The 21550-nt window shown below is 41.0% G+C and overlaps 1 protein-coding gene across 3 annotated transcripts in view; it reads left to right on the forward strand.

Annotated features, from left to right (window-relative positions):
• usp22 (ubiquitin specific peptidase 22) overlaps positions 1–21550 on the forward strand; it is a 67071-nt gene that overhangs the window by 14260 nt on the left and 31261 nt on the right. For all 3 annotated transcript variants that reach the window (XM_088936759.1, XM_088936760.1, XM_088936761.1), the window contains one exon: positions 17938–18070. In XM_088936759.1, coding sequence (XP_088792885.1) covers positions 17938–18070 — 133 coding nt within the window. The remainder of the gene's footprint in view (positions 1–17937; positions 18071–21550) is intronic.

Below are 21550 nucleotides of genomic sequence, written 5' to 3' on the forward strand. Positions count from 1 at the left end.
TAGTTTGCTCCTTAAGATATTTTGGGGCTTACTATAACCTGGTTGTAGCCTGTTGTATGAAGGCGGGGAGGAAGGGAACAGATTTCTGTTGCTGTTCATTTTGATTCGGTAGTCAGGTACGGATGCTTTTCTGACTGCTGTGAAAAATCTGTAAAACCATTTAAAAGCATTCAAAGCTTTTTCAATGGGGATGTGTGAAAGTAATTTTAAGCAATAGTGATATTTTATTGATCCCACTGATATGACAAAAAATGGAAAGGTTAAGGTGAATGATGGAAAGTAAAAGCTTTAGAGTTCTGCCAAAGCCAAATATGAAACGAGCCTTACAAAAATGTTTTTAATTCTTTGCGGAGCATCAAAATGATCATCACTTGTAGCTTCACAAAGTTATCAGAAATTATCAGAAAAGTGTCAATCTTCTATTTTTTGCAAGTGTGCTAATTTTTTATCGAATGGGCGTACTGAAGGTAAATTCATTATGTTGAATAACGTGTCATCAACAGGGCTGATCAAGAGAAAGTCTACTATGAGAGTCACAGGCTAGGTTTGAAGCACTACAAGCTTTACGCCTGGGACTTATGCTTTGCACCAAGTTGCAGGTGTTTTCTTTTGGGATTCTGTCCCACTCGTCTGGCAGAGTCTAGGTAAGCAAGTGCCTGTTCATTGGTCTCTGAGGTCTTGAAGCAAGTCATCCTGGTTCACAGATTCCCTGGGGCTCCAATCTGGCCCTCAGCGCATCCACAACTTTACTGTCACATTCTTATCTGGTAAGAAAGGCAGTCGTTATCGTTATCACATGAGTAGCAGGAGGACATGTGCTGTCCTGCTGGAGTGTTGTCATGCCAAGATGAACTTGCTGGAAGGGCAGAAAGTGAGGTCCCAGGTCTTGAGCACTGTATCACTGAGCAGTCAGGTTACCGTCAGTCACTACAGTAGCAGTAAGTGATACTGTAGAGAGTAGACACTGCGTGTATGCTCCTGCTCCACTTTTGCAAGGTTTACCAGAGTAGACCTTAAAACTACTTTCACTGCTCAAAAGAACTAGCCTCACCAATCAGAGAGTCCACCTCTAAGTGACTTTGTTTAGCCTTCAACAGGTTAATGGCACAAAGGAGTTGTTTCTTGCTATATGGGGCATACTAGTATTTTCTTTGTTTTTTGGTCTTTGACTTTTACCAAACTAAATCACCACATCAGCTGTGTCCAATCAATTCTCTCACCCTCAAGTGTATCATCGTCACTCATAGATGACCAGTTAATCAACAATTACGATGCTCAGCATCACTCTGTACACATCCATTTTAAATGTGGATATCTAAAAAAATGGTAGGTCCTGAACTATGGCAATGCACTCTTCTGAAGAATAGCCTAGATAAAAAGCACCTGGCTTTTTATTTTACAGCTTGGCTCTGAAACATTTGAAACCCAGTTTAAGATGTTTATTTGCTGGTTTAAGCTTTTGCTGTGGACAAGAGAAGATGGCTTTCATGTTTAGCGAACCTCAGAGGCTGGACGCCTACTATTATACCACTGGGTGTAATGAGCCAGCTAGCTGTGCTCAGGCTCGTGGTGCAGATGCAGAGCACGCCAACGTGTGTTGGGTAAATCTCTGTGTACTAGGGGCCCACCCATCTTGCAGGAAAAGCGATCGGATGGGACAAACATCTGCTGTGGCCTTTGAAGATCATGGTAAAAAGAAAAGTGTATGCTCCCGGGGCATTTGGGGCTGGGCAGAGTAGAGATCATGGTTGAACATGTGGGGCATGTCTGTTGTAAACAGTTATTAATCTGGAGAGGAAATACCTAAATATTCTCCCCCAGTTATCCATCTGTTTTATTTGCTTTTCATGTTCTTTTGCCAAATTTTAATATTATAACTGCAAGTAGAGCTGTAGATTCTTTAGTTCTGTATCTTTGTCGATTTGGTTTTCTCTGTGAGTTAATGCTGTACGTCATCCGGTAGTTTTCTCCTGCTGCGATGCTTTCTTAATGATCAAGTCTTGCTTTAGTCACTTGGCTAGATGCTAGGGTAATAGAAAATGCCCACGTTTTCATGGATCAAAGTATCTTTTTGATGTGGATCTCGAAAGTACCAGGACCTAGAAAGAAAAGAATGTTTCAAACGAAGTAGACGAGGAGGGAACCCGCTGCAAATATTCAGAATCCCCCACGGGACTGGCAAAGTCAGCTGTGTGGACTCCAAAAACAGCAGTGAAGCATGAGCCAGAGGACACAAGTGGAAACTAACAAAGTGCCTTGAAAGCTGAGAGCAGGTTGCAGGAGTCGGAACCAAGCTGTACCCTTCTACCTCAAGAAATTGCTCGATTCGCTCATTGGGTCAGTTAGCTAATAAGAACCAAGCAAGTGTCAAATGGCCTCCTGATCCGTCTTGCTCATTGTCGCTGGGTTTTTGTCCTGTCATACAGCGGTAATGTAGCAGTGTCCCCACAGACGTGATGATTGTCTTCACAGACTTTGGTTAAGGGAGAAAACATGCACTTGTTTTTAACAGCCCAGGGCTCTTTCACTTGATTGCCACTACTGCCATTGAATTGGGTCTGGTGTTTGCGGTGCGCGTTCAGTGTGTATCCGATCACCGCTGCAGGTGTTGGCATTGGTTGGTCGCCTTAACAGGTGCGAAAGCTTGTAAGTCTTAGGCTGAGCTCCAGCAGGTCACTGCCAGAAGTAAGAACAGGACAATTTCAATAAAATAGATTGATGTAAAGAGGTTGATGCAAGAAAACAGTTGTTTAGAGAAGTTAGAATATTAGGGGAGGTGACAAATATTATTTAACAATGGGACTTACTTCAAGATCCCATTCTTTTATCCCAGCATCAGTCCAGGCTTGATCCAGAATCGAATCCTGCAGTCTGGAGTGCTAGATGGATATTTCCTGGGCTTGCTGTCCAGCTCAGTCTGGCCAGGTGTGTGGAAGATGGTAAGGTTGCCGGTGAGATGCTCTCTCCCGATTCGTGCTCACTCTTCTGAGAGCACTGTCTGACTCGCAGCTTAAAAAACCCCAACGGATTTGGTGCCGACAAGTGTGCTTTCTGGAAGAAGCTATTTGTGAGCCATCTTCCATACAAACGCTGGGGGTGAAGCAGCGGGTTCTTCACTCACAGCTTGAGACTCCTGAAAGGAGAAGTAGAGCAAGAAAGTAGGCCATCTGCTGGCCATTAGTGTTTCTCTGGGGGAGAGCAAGGCCCAGCTCAGCTCGGGTCTGCGAGCTTTGCTGACAAATCCAATCTTGTGACCCCCCGCGTTACACAACTTGCATAGTGTAGCGCAGTTCTTGGACCCATCTTAAAATAGCTTTAAAGCATCTGCCATTTTCTCGAGCTGCAGTTTTGTTAAGCTAAGTTGTCCTGGCACTTTTACGCTAAGTAGCAATCAACCATTCTCTCCATCAACTCACTGACATCAGAGGCCTCGATATGGCTGTACCTATCTCCCCAGGACCCTCTGCCATATTTCTGTGTGGATTGTTAGGTCTTATTAATATAAACCTGAACGCAGCATGCCCAAATGGATATTTCGCTGAGGACTGCTGCAGTAAAGTGATTTTCTTCTCAATGCTCTGTAAATGTTTTAGAACTGGATGGAAATGGCAAAAACAACGTGCCAATTTTGTAGGGTGCACTACTGAGGGCTACGAAAGTGTTTCCGATTGGTCACTGGATTTCCAGTGTTCTGTGGTATCAAGATAGCCATTCTTTAGCGCATACAGTGGACACTAAGATCGCATCGAGATGTTTGCATGAAACATGAAATCCACAGCATTCTGGCAGAGATGAGTACGCTTGCTTGATCTGTAGGAGTAAAAGCACAATTTTTTTATATCTTGCAGTCTTCAAATGAGCAGGATCAGTGCTGTGTTTTAAGTAGGTTCAAATAAAATGAATTTAATTGACTTTTCAGTGTATTCTTAGAAATTGGTCAAAAAACATATGGTGGTCCAGTAAGGTTTTGTGTTTCGAAAAAATGCATAAAATATTGGGTTTTACACAAAACGTTACTGTTGGTGAATTAAATACAGTTTTTTATGCCCATTCGTACGTTATCGAGTTATATTATTATGGTGTAATATGAAGCACCTTTTAAGCAATCGTTTAACAGTTTCCTTTTTCAGAAGAATAGAGTGCCTTATTTCTTAGATTAAATGCATATGTTTTTAAAGACCAAGCGTGAACATGAATTCTTCATCTCTGGCTGTCTCTGAGGGCATTTACTGAAGTCTGGCCTAGCTGCTCTCCGTGTGGCATGAAGTAGTGACCTGTAAAGTAAGTTCCCACTGGGGAAGTGAGAAAGGCATGTGCTGCGTTTTTTTAGATATTTGATTATCTTCACAGACAAGGTCACAAAGCAGGATTTGGAGGAAACGGTGTGACTTTAAATATTAAAAGTGACTTTCGGTGGCTTTCGAGAGACTTTATGGAGCTGAAGATCTGACAACTGCAAGGTCAGGGCACTATGGCAAAAACTCCAGTGTCTGTGCATTCACATTTATCCTGACATTGGTGCCTCAGAAATGGGGCTAGTGCACAGTATAACCCTTATAGCCCTACTTTGTCTTGACTGTTCTGTTTCTAAAGCTTTATTAGAGCTTTCAGTTCCACTTTTAATCGTACAGCTAAAGTGGCGTCACTGATTGTGGATTGAATTCCTTTTGCTTTTATTTATTATTTTGTTTTCTCTTATTTTATTTGTTGCTTTTATTTCAGTGCTTGAATGAATGTGAAGCTTGAATACTATTGTTTTACTTATAAGAGAAAACAAAGCATTTATATTATATTTTAGGCCTACGTTTGCTCACAGATGCTTAGGTTTTTAATGGCACACCTTTAATTTTTAGGTGTGACTAGAAATAAAATGGTCCAATTAATGTAATAATTCAGTTAGGATGGGGAAAAAAATAAACATCCCCAAGGGGCTAGAGTTAAAGACTCTATCTGATCCAAAGTGATTTATTTAGGCTATAGTGGTGTTTCCTTGTTTTATTATTTTCAGTCATGCTGCTGGAGAGGTGGGGTTATTTGCGTTACAGAGCACTGCAGGACTTCTTACCTTCCTGGATCTTGAAATTTTACAAGAAAAGTTCAGGAAATGTACGTGTATGATGACCTTTCTCTAAAACCAAAGCTTTATGGCTTAGAGAGCACTATGTAATGCTGAACTGTGTAGTCAGTCACTGTGCTACAGGCCTACATTACAAATTCATCAGCCTTTTCTTTTTTCAGAGAATAGTCAGGTGTGATGATGCCTGGATGTTTAGAGAGTGCACATTACAGTAATACCAATCAGTATGACCTTTTACAAAAAGCAATCGTGTTTTTTGTGGCTTTGATATCCATCAGGTCTAAATTTGAATCTTATATGTATGGATTTGCAAAGCCCAGTCTCACTAATAGGGAAAAATAAAGATTTGATTTGTTTAATAATGTATAAATGAAAATCTAGAAGTTCAGAGCTCCTGTATGACTCACTGAGTAAAAGGACTTCACATTAATGCGGGGAGAATTCTATAGACATAAATGGTTTTAGACTGGGTATTGTTAGCTGACTGGGACATCGGCTAAGATTTGGGTTCTGGAAACAAGCTACTCGGTCTTGTTGTCAAAGCCCATACCCGTTATTGAATAAAATTGTCTATTTCTGGGGTTGATTAGCTACTAAAAACCAAAGAGATTAGATGGGCCGAATGACCTTTTTTTCTTATGTCTCTGTGCCTAAAGTAGCTTGGTTAGCCTTGGCTTGCTGTCCACCAGTGACCCTTGGTACCAGTGGGGCACCAGTGAGCTTGAAGGGCTTCAATGAGAACTGCTCCTGTCTTCTGTATAACACCGATCCCCTTGTGCAGGCACAATGGGGGGAGCAATATAGAGAGTGTTGGATGGCTCGGACATCCACATTTTGGAGAAAATAACTCCCCCAGCAGTTGTGAAAGATGCTGCAGTGCAAGCAATGGAGAATTACACGATGGGAGCGTCAGAACGAAATATGGATTCCAAAACTGCAAAAGATGAAGATGATGCTATGAAACAAAACCCCAGCATCTTTATCGCTCTGTCCCAGTTCATTTCTTACAGTGAGAATCTTTTGATTTTGTTAGATCTTAGGATTGTCGAAAAGAGTTCTTAATGCCGCAGACTTTACAACAGTTACCCTGAGGAAATGGCTTGGGTTTTTCTCAAAAGCTTTTCGGTTTTACCTAAACTAACATATAATAACATTAAATAGGATTGGTCATCCTTCTTAAATTAACTGATTTTACTTTGGCGGCTGCTGACTGGCGAGTGAAAACACTGAACTAGTACTCGAATTGAAAATATTAGCAGTCAGTCTTTATATAATATAGTTTGCTTTTGTTTTGTACTTGTAGACAATGCAGTTATTGACAATCAATCATTCTGCACGTATTAATAGCATAATACGGTTTTGAGTGCTTTTCAAGAAGCCCAAAACGGTGTACTGCAACATGCACAGTAAATAGAAGTAAAAAAAAAAAACAGCACATCAAATAAATTCCATAAAACTAAATGGATAATAAAATGTAATGAAAAGAGAGGTCTTTAAGTGAGGTTTAGAAGTGTTGTGGAATGATATAATTGTAGAATATCTAGTGGCTTTGAGCCTTGTGTTCCACAAACATAATACTGCACACAAGAAGGCTGGCATTGTGTGGGGCCTGGTCTTCGGTGGAATAAGAAGACCTAAATCACATGAACTTCGATTAAGGGCTGGACTCAGCAATACATCCTTGTGACAACCAGACCGATCATTCATTGATTTATACGGGAACAGAAGAATCTGAGTTACATTTTACGATTATTTTACGCAAGTCGTTTGTATTAACATGTTGTGCACATACAGTTTTTGCATCCTGATCATAAAAGACATCTCAACAACAGCGGGGTAGTCTTGCATCCCAGTGGTTAAATTTGTGTCCAGTCTGTTAAGATGGTATATTATTTTTTTGGAGTCGCAAAGCCATAAATTAATTTCGTTGTTCCTCAGCACATCAGTCTATAAATGTTTGTTTTAAAATTGTGTAGTCATTTTTCCCCACACACTCTAGTTTTGTTACAAGAAGCCAGTCTGTTCTAGGTGTGAAGATACTGTATAACTTCAGACAGACGCAGTCCCTGCTGTGGTGCAATGAAGAGGCCAGTTGTGTCTAGGCAAATGTTAGAGAGGGATAACTAATACATTCAAGAGTCTTCATTTATCTCTTGTCCAGTGTGTCTGTATAGTTTGAGCCCTACGAGGCTGCAGCGCTGGCAGTGTCCAACAGTGTAATTACTGATCTCGCTGGAAATGGCAGCACAAGTTGTTTCCCTTTAATTAGACCATTGCTTCTTGTTTGGTTGCCCTGTAACCTCGGAGTGTTCTTTGCCCGGCACCCAGGAAACTGTTGCTCTTGCGGGGCCTACTAGAGTATCTGCACTAAAATGACAAGAAATGATTAAAATGACAAAAAAAATCCGCCTATCATGACATTGATTTTAATGCAGTGTCTATTTTTCATTTCTCCTTGCAGGCGTCCATGCTCCCAGGCCTACATTTTTAGAAATATTTGCATATAGAAATGAGCAAGATCTGTCTGTACAGGTTAAGGGAGGTGACTGTTTTTTGCTAACCAGTGATTGAATCCGCTCAACTGAAATTACTGCGATGTTTTATATATGAGGATGCTTATACAACACTGTTTTGCTCTGATAATCAAATCATTAGTCACGCAGGCTAACATCATGCTGAATTTAGTGCCCTGGAGTTATGTTTGAGGGGGAAAGACAATTAAAACTGGAGACGAGGAATAGTTTATTTAGGTCTGTGGCCATGGATGTAAAATCACAACGTGAGTCATTCCTTATGTAAGTTTTATTTGCCCTGCTGCAGCTCCGTGGCTTCTCAATCATTGCCTTCACAGAGGTGTTTGAAGTGTACTGAAAGACTGAAAGATAATATCAAAAGCATCCTAAAACCATCAGATCCCCCCTCCCCCCCCACACGCACACACACAAATCTAAATGTTTTACTAAGGAACAGAAATCCTTTCCATGTTGTAGTAATATATGATTTCTTGTGATGAAATTACGTTTGTTTGCTGATAAAAATGATATTTTAATTGAGGATGGGTGTCCCTGTATCTACTTTTTCAGCAGCTTTTTGAGTATTACTGTGTTCTGCACATCCATAAACCCCTTCTTCCTTAAGTGCAAACCCATGTTAATGCATTCTGGATGAGCTCCGGTCAAAATTCCCGATTTGACAGGCGCTGGTTTGCAGTGGAAGTGCCTTTCCTGAGGCTTATTTGACATGTAAATTGAGAAAGCCTCATGTAGACTCATGCCTTGGGGAAAAAAAGACCTTAGCCATGAAGTGGGCATTTTAGACATTTTTTCTGCTAACACTTCAGCATTCTTGAAAACATTTCAGTGAAAATGTTCACTTTTATTTAACAGTGAAGTATGTATTGCTGACGTACTGGTTTGCTTTTGTACAACATTCTAATTGATGCCAAAGGATTTCAAATTCGGGTGGCAGGGGTGAGCGCAGTGGCCCCGGGTTCAGTTCCTGCAGAGCTGTTTGTATGTTTTCTCCAGGTTTCCATGAGTTTCCTCCCACAGTCCAAAGATGGGTTGGTAGGTGAACTGGCTTTTGGTGAAACCGCGGTGTGAGTGTGTGCACCTGCCTGTCTTTGTGTTTGTGAGGGCTCTGTGATAGGCTGGCGTCCCATCCAGGATGTTCCCCGCCTGGCGCCTGGTGCTTGCTGGGAGAGGCTCGGGCTCCCCCACAGCCCTGAATTGGGTGAAGCGCTTAGAAAACGGATGGATGGAATTTCAAACGATTTTGCACGTGTCAGTCGCCACTGTGAATGCACCCACCTGTGTCGTGTGCAGCATCGTTTCGGACCTGCCTCCTCACGATTCAGCAGCTCAGGCGGAGACGTGAGAAATTACTTCTGAACGTGGATGTCCTTAAAAAAAGAAATTCAGGCGTGCAAGTCGCAGTGTAAGGTGCCAGAACATGCGATCGCCTTGGCAACGAGTAGACGCTGCCCTTCGTCATGTAGGAAGAAGAAAGTTGCAATTTTCAAGCTAAAAATCCCAAAGAAATAAAGTTCCTGTGGATTATGTTCTTTATTACTAACCACATCACGTGCTTGTGCCTGATCAATTTATTACCTCATAGCATTGACTGCTGACACAGGAGAAAGGGGAAAGAGGTGCAATAGATTTTCCACTGGGTCCCGGAGATAGAATCCTGCTGCAGTATTGGCAGTAGCTCTTGTTTTTCGTCGAAGCAGGCTGCAGCAGTGGTGCATTGCAGAAAGCACAAATGAGATGCAACCTGCTTTCATCACGAGCTGAGCTCGAAAAGGGTTACACGGGATCTGCAGAAGGTGTGATGGCCGGAGGAAATCGCCCAGCGGCTGGCCGTGTCACATGCCTTGCCTACAGCCCCTCTCTCTGTGCAACGCTTAATGCTCAGACAATTACGATAGCCTCCTGTTGTATTGTGTTAAACGCCTTTTAGCAGAGCAGCCAGAAGTGCTGTGCGAAGCTCTCGTCTTGCCTGCTCATTCAGAAGGGTGGTTAATTTCTAGCTCGAAGGTGTGACTAATTGAAAACAATGTGAAGGAATTCTCAAAATTCTGAAATTCATTGAAAGCAATTTCCGTGTGGGGCCCTGAAGAAACAGCATCTGAACAAATGCTTATCAATCATGTGTTCTTTTAGGAATCGGAACCGCAAAGGAAGCATTATATTGTACATAAGGGAGCCAAGCGCTTCTGACTTCTCTTAGTTTTCTTGGTTTTGAGATCTGACTGCAGTAGACCAGTGCTCAGAACTAGTGTGGTATGTTCTGACCCTGAAGAGAGAATTCCCTCCCTGATGACATTTCTCTTGGATTCTTCCTTGGATTTTGTTCTTAGAAGCCAGTTAACCTACCAGTATGTCCTTGGACAAGCCTGGGGAGCACATATGAACTCCATGCAGAAAACACCCTAAGAATTCACCCTGAGAACCCGGGGTCTCAGTGCTTTGAGGCAGCAATGATATTCACCATGCCACCTAGATAAATATCTATACTATATATACTTTTCTGCATCTTTTGACTTATTTTAACTGCAATCAACACAGTCAATGGAAATTGTCCCGTGGGCTTTTTGTGTCATAAAGATACATGCTCTTTATTTCATGGGTTGTAAAATTACTGTGCAAAATTCCTTAAAACACGAAACACAAATGCCCGTTGTAAGCAACTGACCTACCCTTATAGGGCACCATTGACATTCCTCCATTTTAAACGTACCCTTTTTACCGTTTTATTATTTGTGCATTTCCCTGTTACTGCGGAAAGTCTGGCGTTTCTGATTTTACAGAGCGAATTTCCCAGTAGAAGATTTTGTCTGTCAAGTCCGAAGTCTGTTTAACCGAGGGGTTTTCTGTAATTCAGAATGTCAGAACCTTCTGCCACTTAATTTTCCACCCAAGAAAGTTCCTCACATTAACTCAAAGCTGAGAGTACATTTTCTTTCAGGGAGCAATGTCGATAATTTTCACCTTAAGTAGAACCGAAAACTGTGAAAAGACCATTGCTGATGATTTAAACCAGGTTAGTAGACTTCAAATTCTCATTTGCAGTTTGACCAGGAGTGTTACCCAATTGTATAGCATGGCATGTAATGCAGTAATACTGAGTGGTAATTTGCAGTATAATTTTCAAGCAGTATTCTACCTGGGATTTGAACCCATATTCCTCCGCTTCAGAGCCTTAACCACTATTCTGTTCTTCCAGTGGTCACCTTTTGTGTTTTTATTGGCCGAAAGTTGTCAGTACAGTCTGAAACCATAGCTGCACAACCAAATGAAGTTATAATACTCTGACTTTCATGAGGATTTCGCTCTCGATAAATCATTTTTCAATCCCACTGCATCTTTCGGCAGTGTGGGAGTCTGTGCCTAGAATGGTGCGTTCTGTTCTCATTTCTGTGAAAGTACAGTGTTTTTTTTTTTATTTCAGAGATGATTAGTGCGAGAACAGTCCTGATACTCCTGCTGCATTTTCGCTCTCCCAGACTCTCCTGCTAGTTTTAGCACTTGGCATGTAGTTATAGCCCAGAGGGAGCCAGTGCACTTGTTAACTAACACTCAGAGTAATCGCTTTCAACTCCTGGCCATTTCAGTGCTGCACATTGGGCCTCCTCAGAATGCTCCTGCTGTAATGTATTTGGGCGAAGGCTTTTTCTCATAGTCGGCTTCTTAATTATTTCACCTGTCGCTGTCTAATTCCCAGAAATAAGAGCTGACTGGGGTAGAAGTCCTGTAATGGAATGATCCTGTGCATTTCCATGGTGAAGAGACTGATTATTATTTAGAATTGTACTCAATTTATTCCAGCAATAACATCCATTTTGGATTTCAGTACTAGAAATGCAGACGGACAGTGTTTTGGGGGCACAGAGTGAAGTTTTCTTTAAATTGTAGGTGTGCGTGTCACTGATGTTTCACTTTCAGGGAAGATTATTGCTACTATGAGAACTAAATGTCAGTCAACCTGTTTGGGAGAAAAAAGTGAAATTGCATCATGCCTTCATATGATTGAACTCTCCAGACATGGTGATATCTGTGAAGAAACCAAACAGCCACTGATTTCACCACTGAGACAGTGCATTTTTACCCTAGCTTGCTGAATCTCAGCAGACACACCCCTCTTCCCAAAGTACAAACTTCTTTTTATAATCCTGCAGCTCGCCATATGTTGCAATACTTCCTGATTTTTCAGGCTGCCGATGTGTGAGAGTTGTGCCTAAGCATTTCACTAGTCATAGTTTTCAATTCCCTCCCTTGTGGGTTTTGAAGCACATAAGAGTGTGGCCAGACATTTCAAAAATATTGTAGAAATAATACAATACTGTGAAGTATTGTGTGTAGCCAAGTGTATCCAGTCAGGATTGGCATTTTCCTGATTAGGCTCTTAGGAATACGTGACTTGTTGTATAGGTTGATGCATGTGGTTTATATAGTCTCATTTAATGGTGCAGAAACTTTAGAAAAGTGAAATCCACTCTCGTCAATTTTGTGAATGCCTTTGGCTGCCTGCAAAGTGGCCAGATGTATGCAGTCCTTTCAACGTTATTGATTGTGGTTTCAGACATCCTTTTGTAAAGTTCGCTTTGCAGCACTTTCAGAAAGTTTCAGAGCTCACTTTCACACTTGGTAAGATACAAGTTTCTTTTTTAAAAAAAAAGTGTTGCATGAGTGTTTCGGTATCAGAGACTACTTTCAATAATAACACAAAGCAGGTGTTTTAACTTGGCCTGTTACATATCCTCTCTGTGTGTTAGGTTTTTATTTCATCCAGGTACTTTCAGCTCCGTCGTTTTTTACCCAGATTGAAGACGAGGTGAAGAGCAGGAGTCCGATTAACTGGATGTGATGTGATGTCTGCACAGTGATCATGTTTGGCTGCTATAGCACACACAGCTGTGGGAAGTTAGCAGAAGCGGGCCTAATGACCTCCTCTCATTTGTAACCTTTCTTATATTCAGGTCTGAGTCATGCCAGCATGACAAACACTCATTCCTCATTTGTATAGTGTGTATTTTCAGATAAAGGTATGGAATCATCGGTCTTTAATCAGCTCATTTTACTGCTCCAATCCCTGTGCTGCATTAGGGAAATGAGGACCAATATATGCACACCTGTGGGACACCCACATGTCATTACGATTTACTGCTTGTCACTGTCAGCTCTGCAATGCTCTTAGAGGGTAAATGCTCACTGCAGGATCAATGTGTCTCAATCCTATACAATTACAGGCATCCACCTTTTACCAGGTTGATTGCTGTATGGTCATGTGAGGGTGCCCTTGCCCAAGCCATCCAGTCCCTGCAGAGCTCAAACAATTGTGCTTGGTGAATCCCAGGCTTGGGACTCATAACTGCAGGGGTGCCGGGTTCAAATCCCAGGTGAGACACTGGTGTTGTACCAATAAGTATGGTACTTCACTCAGATTGTATCTGTAAAATCGCCTGTAAAAATGGGTACCAATGTAAGTTGCTTTGGATAAATTTATAATCTACTCTGTATCAAAATAGAGAGTGATAACATAGCCTGATCCACTCCATTACTGCTTCAACTAATTTGGCTTGGCTTTGAGAGGTGAATGTGGGCTTTATTTTTTTAACTTTACTAATGCTCTGCTCTGCTTGTTTAATTGTAGTACAGTTCACAATACCTATGCCATTAAGGGCAAGATCAAGGATCAAAGATCTTTGTACTGCAGTATGATTTTTTTTTTCTGGCCTACACTTATTGAAATGAATATTTTAATTCCCCACTCGAAAAACACTAAGGGGAAAAAAAGGTTGCAGTTCACTGCAGCAAACACTCAAAATGGTTTCTTTCTGTTCTTTGGTCTTGAATATTTTAAGAGAAGCCCCAGGTGCTGATGGGGACTCTGTAGTCAACTGCTTTCAAGAACTGAACATAACGTGATATTTTAACCAACAGGACACGTGGAATAAGATTTGAAACAAAGAGGCTCAGAGTAAGATTTCATATAATAGGAGAAGATTTCATATAATATGCTTTTGTGTCATACTGTCCTCTTTTTTTTTGCTATGAAGTGTTTTTCTTATTTCTTTGAGATATTAACCCCCCCACACACACATTTTATTTTGGGATCCCAGAAGGCACGTGGGCAGGAGTAAGCAAGCATAACATTTTAGTTTTACCCTTTGTCCTAACAAGTCAGGATTGTGACACAGAAAAGGCAAGACCTTGGAGGCCTGTAGCACAACTCTGACATCATCTTGCTATACTGTACATTTAATTGGGCATGCATTCTAGCTGTGAACATATCTGAGGAAAACCCTCAAAAGGCATATAATATGGCAGGAGCACAGATTCTACGTACTGTGTATGGGAATGTAAAGAGCCCCATGGCTCTTTGAGAACTGATTATTCAGACAAGAATGGCAAAGCAATTGTGCTTGGAATCTTCAGCTGCTTCCAGATCTCAGTGACTCACAATAGCTTGCTTGCCTCCATAGACTTTGATCATTGCAGGCTGAAGTGTTTTCTTCTGTCTTGCTCGCTGCAGACGTTGTGCTTTGTGACGATGTTTGCTGTGGAAAAGGAGCTCTACAATGAATATTATTAGGACTGATCTTGGGGGGGGGGAAGCCTATTTTTTATCCTATTGGCATATCATGTACGTGGAAGGACAAGGTTTATCAGCTTCTGGTTGTAAGTCACAGCGATCTTTGACTTATTTAGTCTTAGAATGAACCTTGGTGGCTGTTGAAATCGTGCAAGACAGGTTTTCCAGACGTCATCTTGATTTAAAAACCTAATATTTTATACTTTTTGATAGGACTAATTTTCTTTGTAAAATAAAAGAAATCATATTACACTCAACGCATATAACACGTAAAAAGCTAAAAAAAACAAAGGTCTTTAATTTTCTTAATAGATTTTTGCAGAAATGTATGTATTTTTTACTATTATCCTTCTGGTTTTAAAACCCTCAGATAATGGTTATTGCTTTAATAGCCTTAATGTTGATGTCCTGCACACCAGCATTTGATTTATAGCTCCTGGTGTAGAAGTATTTTTTGGATATCCTTCTTTCTCTTCCATAAACCTGCTCTGCAGATTACAACATCACCAATACAGTTTTAAAATACATTTCTCCTATTGTTGGCTTCTATCAGAATATGTTCGGTAGTGTACAAAAAATGGGCCGACTCGTGTCAAGTCACCCAATAGGGCGTTGGGCCACTATGTGCAGCCGGTGCCACAGTGCCTACCAGTGTCTGGAATTCAGCATCAGGTAGGATTCGGCATCACTCTTCCATGAACAAATTCCATCTTAGGTGTCATTCCGGAATGTCTCAAATACTCACACGTGGTCAGATCCGGTGAATGAGATATATGGATAATTTCGGTGTCATGCTCATCACCCAGAGGTTTTATCACATGTGCTTGGTGGATGGGTCATTGCCATCCTGGAAGACACCCCTCCTGGCAGGAAATAAAAGCCGCAACATGGGGTGGCGATGACCACTAGGTACCATTAAGGAGTGATTAGCGTTTATCAAGGTGTTTCCATTTTTAGGCCTAAAACGCTGAAAGAAGACGAAAGACTCTCCTCTCTCGTCATTTTTACAGGCTGTCACCAGAATCAACCAGAACTTGGCTCTTGATGTGTAGTCAGCCAGCCCATATTCCTCATTTAAGGCTTAGTCAGCAGTGTGTCTGCAGCTTTCACCCCCTTCTTAATCTGAATGTCCTTCAGAGGAAAAAAAACAACAGTTTCTTCTGATGGAGACAGTTGTTGTGCACCAAAGGATTTTCCTTGTTCTTTTACACTGGGCATTTTCGGTTTTTCTGACTGGGCCTTTCTTGCTTTTCTTATGTTAGTCACCAACTGGGACTGTAAGCTGGAGATTGTTTTTGTTTCTCTGAAGCCGAAGTGCTTCAGCTCCCTTTTCTGCTCCTAGTCTCAAAAAAAAAAAAATACATTCCTTAAGAAGAATGTCAGCTTTACGTTGACCCTAGACTTCCTTCAGGCTCAGTGGAGTCGATGCCAAGTCCCTTTTCGATGCATAAACCAATCAATCTGATGCTTTTTCTCTCCTTGCACACAGAAAAAGGTTACTTTCACAGTATTATGCAAAACATTTCTGGGAAAATGAAATGAAGTGCTGTACACAGAATGTTACTTGTGGTGCCCTGTACTCAATCTGAAACTGTTTCTACTGTTTCTGCTTCAGTGCTATTGGGCTGATATGATTAGTATCTGAGGTTAACAGTGTGGCTGAGTTTTGGAACTCTGCATTCATTGTGGCAGCTCTGGGCTAGCACATTTTAAGGCGAGCTTAAAAATTAACTAATGAGATCCAGATTTGCAAGATTGCCTTTGGATTGTCCACAGTAGTCTAATAGATATGTTGCTCAAGAACTGAGATGGGTGGGTAATCATTTTTCTTGGTGGTTTGTGGTTTGTTATTTTTGATTTTTGACTTTTCCTTGTTTTGCCTGCTCTTTGTACATGACTTCCAAGCACATTTAGAGTAATTTGTTCAAATAAATTAGTAATCTCAAGTGAGACTCTAAGACTATTACTTAGACGTTCTGATGGCTAGGTATTTGAATGTTGGAGTGCCTTGTGCAGTCTGATGGACAGGAAAGGCTGTGCTGTGTGCTCTATTCAAAGAGAATGCTCGAAAATTTGGTCACACATTAGGGACTGTAATATTACACTTTCTAAATAGATATGCCAGCTGTTAATGCATTTCTAATACAGTTGCTCTTTGGATGTATTCATACTACCGATGAAAGAGGAACATCTTGGAAAGATTTATGGATTGGATAATGTGTCCTTCTGAATAAAAAATTGTATTGTAATCTAAATAGCATTGTACAGTAAAATAGTCATATTTGTCATAACGGAAGTCCAGCAAACACAAGGTTCACATTTATTCACTGCCCTGTAGTTAGTATTTTGTAAAACCTCTTTTGGCAGCAATCACACTGGCAAGATGTCTCCTGTAGTGTGCTATGAGTGTGTGCAGTTAACCATTTCTTTGTTGATGTGGATGTTTCTCATCTCATCCAGGGTTCCAGGGCCTGTAGATGCAACACAACCCCCAAAACACGGCAAACCCCATCGCCACATTTCAGTGTGCTTGAGTGTTTTCTCCACATGAGCTGCTTCTTTTTTTATACCAGGCATCAAGATGATAAGCATGTCCACAAAGCTGAATTTCTGTTGAGTCTGACAAAAGACGTATTTAGCCCTCATAAGAGGCTTCTTCCTAGTCACCTGGCCATGAATGCTACATTCATGTGGGCAGCATTGAATTCACAGAAGATGATAGTTTGTGTTAAAGATCTCCAACTGCTGGCCTTTGGATTTGTGGTTGCTCACAGCCACTGGTGGTAAGATACTCTTCCTAGCAGGGTGACCACTATACCAGAAGCTTTAAATGTCTTAATAATGGACACTGTCGTGGAAGGTGTTAGGTTCGTCTTACTGTGGATTTTATTAGCCAAGCTCAATTTATGGAGGTCGCATTTACCTGCAGTCTTTGAAGAACTCTCTGACCGTAACTGCAGTGAGACTGCTACGACTGATTGTTTTCTGTGTGTTGTGCTCATTTTTAAACCCCAGAGAAATGGGCAAACTTTAGCGGTCTCTGTGTGGTCTTGGAGGCTTCCAATTCACTTCAAAAAGAACACAATGTTCTTGTAGATTTGTTTTTGTTGAATTTTATTTCAAAGATGTTTGACTTGTGTTTTCTATCATGCAGTTATTGACTTGTATGACTTTGCTCTGTGCAGTACTATTATTATAATATAATATTTTAGCATTGTTTTACGCAAGGCACATTATTCAATCCATAACCCTTTTTGACTTATGATGTTTCTGTTAAATTGGGAGGGGAGGGCGGGGGTAGGAGTGTACCTGGAGAGCACTTTAGATGAATCAAGCTACTTTCTGCAACTACTGGTTAGATGTATGGTTCAGACTATGCTCAGGATTAGGGATTTAGTTCTAACATGCAGTTAGTCTACAGTAGAAGCTGGGTCTTGTTACAACCCCTAATCTAAAATGTTGCTGAAAGTCCGCTTGCCCTTTTAAAGTTTTCTTTAGTGACATCTTTATTGATTTGCAGTGGATTATTAAGCTACAAACCAAGGCTGCCAGGAGATTAGCTTTCTTTGCCCTCTGCCAGAAGTGTTTAGAGATTGAGATCCTGCACAGTTCTTGTTTCATCCAACAGGTGTTTGAATGATATGAAATGCCACAGGGACAGTGGCGTCCCTTGCAATTATTTTTGGTTGACTGACCGAAACACTGATGCATCTCAAACCTCTTGTCTCTTGTTTTTTTTTCCTCTCTCTCTCATCTTTCAACAGGCCAAATCTTGCATCTGTCACATGTGTGGCGCCCACCTCAACAGACTCCATTCCTGCCTCTACTGTGTCTTCTTCGGCTGCTTCACAAAGAAACACATTCACGAACATGCAAAAAACAAGCGTCACAACCTAGGTAAGAATCTAACTGCACATGTCATTCGCCCTTGTTCACACGCGATTCATCGTAAGTCATTTCTAAGACTCCCCAAATAATCAAGACGCCTAACTGTGGTGTTGCATTACTCTGTTGCAAAGTCAAGTATCCAGTAGTTGAAAAGGAAAACCCAGGACTTCTAACAGACATTGTGAGCTTTGCTGATGCGGTTGCACCTTGTGACCTGCAGCACTCACCTTAATTAGTCCTTTTAAGATATTCAATTACAGGTTCCCTTTTAATCTTTGACAACACCGTTACCACTTTCTAGCCTGACCCGATCAAATCTCGCGAACTAAGAAAGGCTGGGCCTGGTCAGTACTGAGATAGGAGACTTCTAAGGAAGATGAGGCTGCAGCTGAAACTGGTGGTGTCACTGGAGCAGTAGATGGCTCTCTTCATTCTGGAAATCATTCTAAAACGCCTCAGATTGGTGACGAGGCAAACTGCACTGTAGGAGGTGCCATTCTTCAGATGAGATGTTAAACCATGGTGCCAAGTGCTTGGTCATTGAAGATCCTGTTGCACTAAGTGAAGAGTAAGGGTGTTTGCCATTGTGTTCTGGTTAATTTTCTCTCTGGGTTAGCATAGTGTAGCTTCCCTGACTCCCCTAATTCAACTGGTGAAGCAGTTTTTTACTTCTTCACTGGATCTGCTGGTGGTTAGTGGCTGCAATGTGCCAGACAGGTAGGTGCTGTACTTCAGTCTATTTCTGAAGGGCTTTGAGAGCCTGTGTGTTAGAGGGTGCTAGGTTTCATATTGTTAATTAGAAGCCATGCTGCAGAATCCCCGTACGTATTCCAGTTTAATTGACTAGACGAGGTATGGAGAAAATGGACTTTCTGCGAAGTAGGAGCAAAAATTAATGCTTGATTGGCAAAGTGAAGAAATCAAGAAGAGTCAATACCCTCGATCCTCGATCCATATGTTTCATATTGATTCAATAAACTGATCAAACTGAGCCCGTAATCAACGCAGTGTAATCAATACCCTGTCTATGCAGAGCCAAGACAGGGATGGGCACTCTTTTCAGGTTTTTCCAGCCCATTTTCATATTAGAATTTGATGCTGCATGAAAAAGGCTGCATCATCAAGTCATATTTAATCCTGTAAAATAGTTCCTTGTATTACTATCCTAAATCCCAGAGCTCTAGATGAATCCAGGCAACAGACTCCAGGGAAGTGTGTGAAAGCCTTAATTACAAAATGGCACTTGAAGGCTGGAGAATTCCTGATCGGTTTTAACCATTACCAAAGTTAAACCAGAGCTTTGAGATCAGAGGAGACATGGATGATATTGAAGGCACTAATGTAGATACCCACCGTTTGTTGATTCATAAGCGACAGTGGATGTGAACGATCATCACTCCACTAATATTAAAATACTTGATTTTAAGTGCTGCAGCATAAATTTAGAATGTGCATCGTTAAGTACTTTGCACCCTGTTGATAGGATGATTTCAAAGAACTAAAAGCATAGCTGCTCCACAAATTCTTCATGATGGAATTCTTTGAAACGAACAGCCCAAAAAAAGTATCTTACGTGAAGCAAGTGTTTAATACTTAGCTGGCACTGGAAACGTAATATCTTATGGAATATCTCCTTAGAAAGTGCCCTTTGTGATAGAGGCAGAACTCTCCTTTCTATCCAGCAGGGGGCAACCTGCATCCCCATTTATGTGAGGGCTTTTGCATACTCAGCCCATGAATGCTGGCTACAGGACCATACATAATATAACAGTCACACTGAAATCCTTGTTTCTAGTCATAAAATGATCAAACAAATTTTTCGAAACCATTTTTAGAGTTTTAACAAACCCCGCCATGAATGGGATTTCACATTTGCAGCTTATGTCCTTATATATGGAAATCTGCTTATACACAGATCCTTACATTAGTAACGTTAATTAATTTTAAGGCGAGGTTTAATGTGTTAGTACAGTTGCTATTTGGTATTCTTTCAGTTTTCATTCTTGTGATTTTTATTCCAATTAACAGTAGCTATATCAGGTTTTCTAATTGGACCGTGTTTACATGAACCTTCTTGCCTCAGCACACCATAGAAGGTGCAGTTTTTGAAGACGGCATCTTCTTCACTTGCAGCTATGTTGCTGTTGATGAATCACCGTGATAAATTCTCCACGAATTAAGCTCTGTTTTGGTTTTGAAATCCTCTCCCCGTACAAGCACACTGCCCCCACAGTCAAGGAGCAAGAGAGATTCTGTGTTTTTACAAAACGCTCTTTCAATGAAGAGCCTTTCAGACTTCCATACCAAATAATGTACAACAAGATTAAAGGTTATAATTATCTCCTATACTTAATCAGGTAGGCAGAATATAAAGGAGGAACCAACATAAGAGGCATAACTGGGTAATTGTATTCCTCAGGACAATAATTGCCTCTTCAAAGTATGGAAGAGGTGTGTGCAGGCATACGTTGGGAAGGAAGCACGCATTTCATGTGTTGTGCTCCAGAGAGATTGTTATTAAACCCTCAATCTTCCCTGGGCCTCATGTCGTTTTTAGCTCGGGGTATGCTGTGAAATCTGCATTGAGCAAACACGTGGACGATCTCAGCATTTAGTTAAAACACTCGCTGAAAAATGGTGTGCTGAAACATTTTTTCGGGAAGATGCGAAGGTTAGCATAAGACTTTTTTTTTACCGTACCTAAATCTGATCACCTTCGTTTCTGTGTTTGCCAACAGATTAAGAATAACCTTCAACTTAAATTTGAAAATTCCACTGTAGTTAGCAAAGCATTTAGTTGAGGCATCTGTTGAAGATGATTAAAAATAATGCAGTTCTTAAATTTAGTTCTGTATCCTGTATTTAAATATATTTAATGGAGACATAGAATTATCTGTGTTATCATACTTAGTGCTATAATCAGTAGATTGTTGTAGAGGGACAGCAGTAGTCAATTGTACACTTCGCTTAGCATGGTTGTGTGCTACAATGGAAAAATGGTTGTGTGTACAAATTGTGTGATTGAGGGTATGTAATAAACATACTCAATCAGGATCCCAAATCGAATGCGTGTAGACTTAAGATGGTAATGAAATCACTTGGGTGGTTCCCTGACATGTCTGTAACATGGCTTACACACTTTTTCAGTAGAAAAGTGTGAGATGATATTGCAAAGTTGCCATGTGCGCACAAAAGCAAGCTGAGACTAAAGTGTAAAACTGACCCTGGTGGAGACACACTGACTCCAAGCTGTTCATCCGTGGCAGGAACCTGTCTTTACACATGTAACTATCTGTAACTTGAAAATTTTATAATGCAACCCATACAGAGTTTTTACGTAAAGTTGGATTTATGCAAGTAGTGCTTAACCAAGGGAGAGTTATGCATGGTAAATTTGGGTAATCCTCGCTAGTGGGAGACAGGAAGAGTGTTCCAGCCTAAGAGTTGAATCCCTCCTTGGTGGTAAACTTTGATACATCTGTCCCGTCT

This window comes from Atractosteus spatula, chromosome 18 (assembly GCF_055471065.1).
Source record: "Atractosteus spatula isolate fAtrSpa1 chromosome 18, fAtrSpa1.hap1, whole genome shotgun sequence".
In the NCBI taxonomy this organism is placed as follows: Eukaryota; Metazoa; Chordata; class Actinopteri; order Semionotiformes; family Lepisosteidae; genus Atractosteus; species Atractosteus spatula.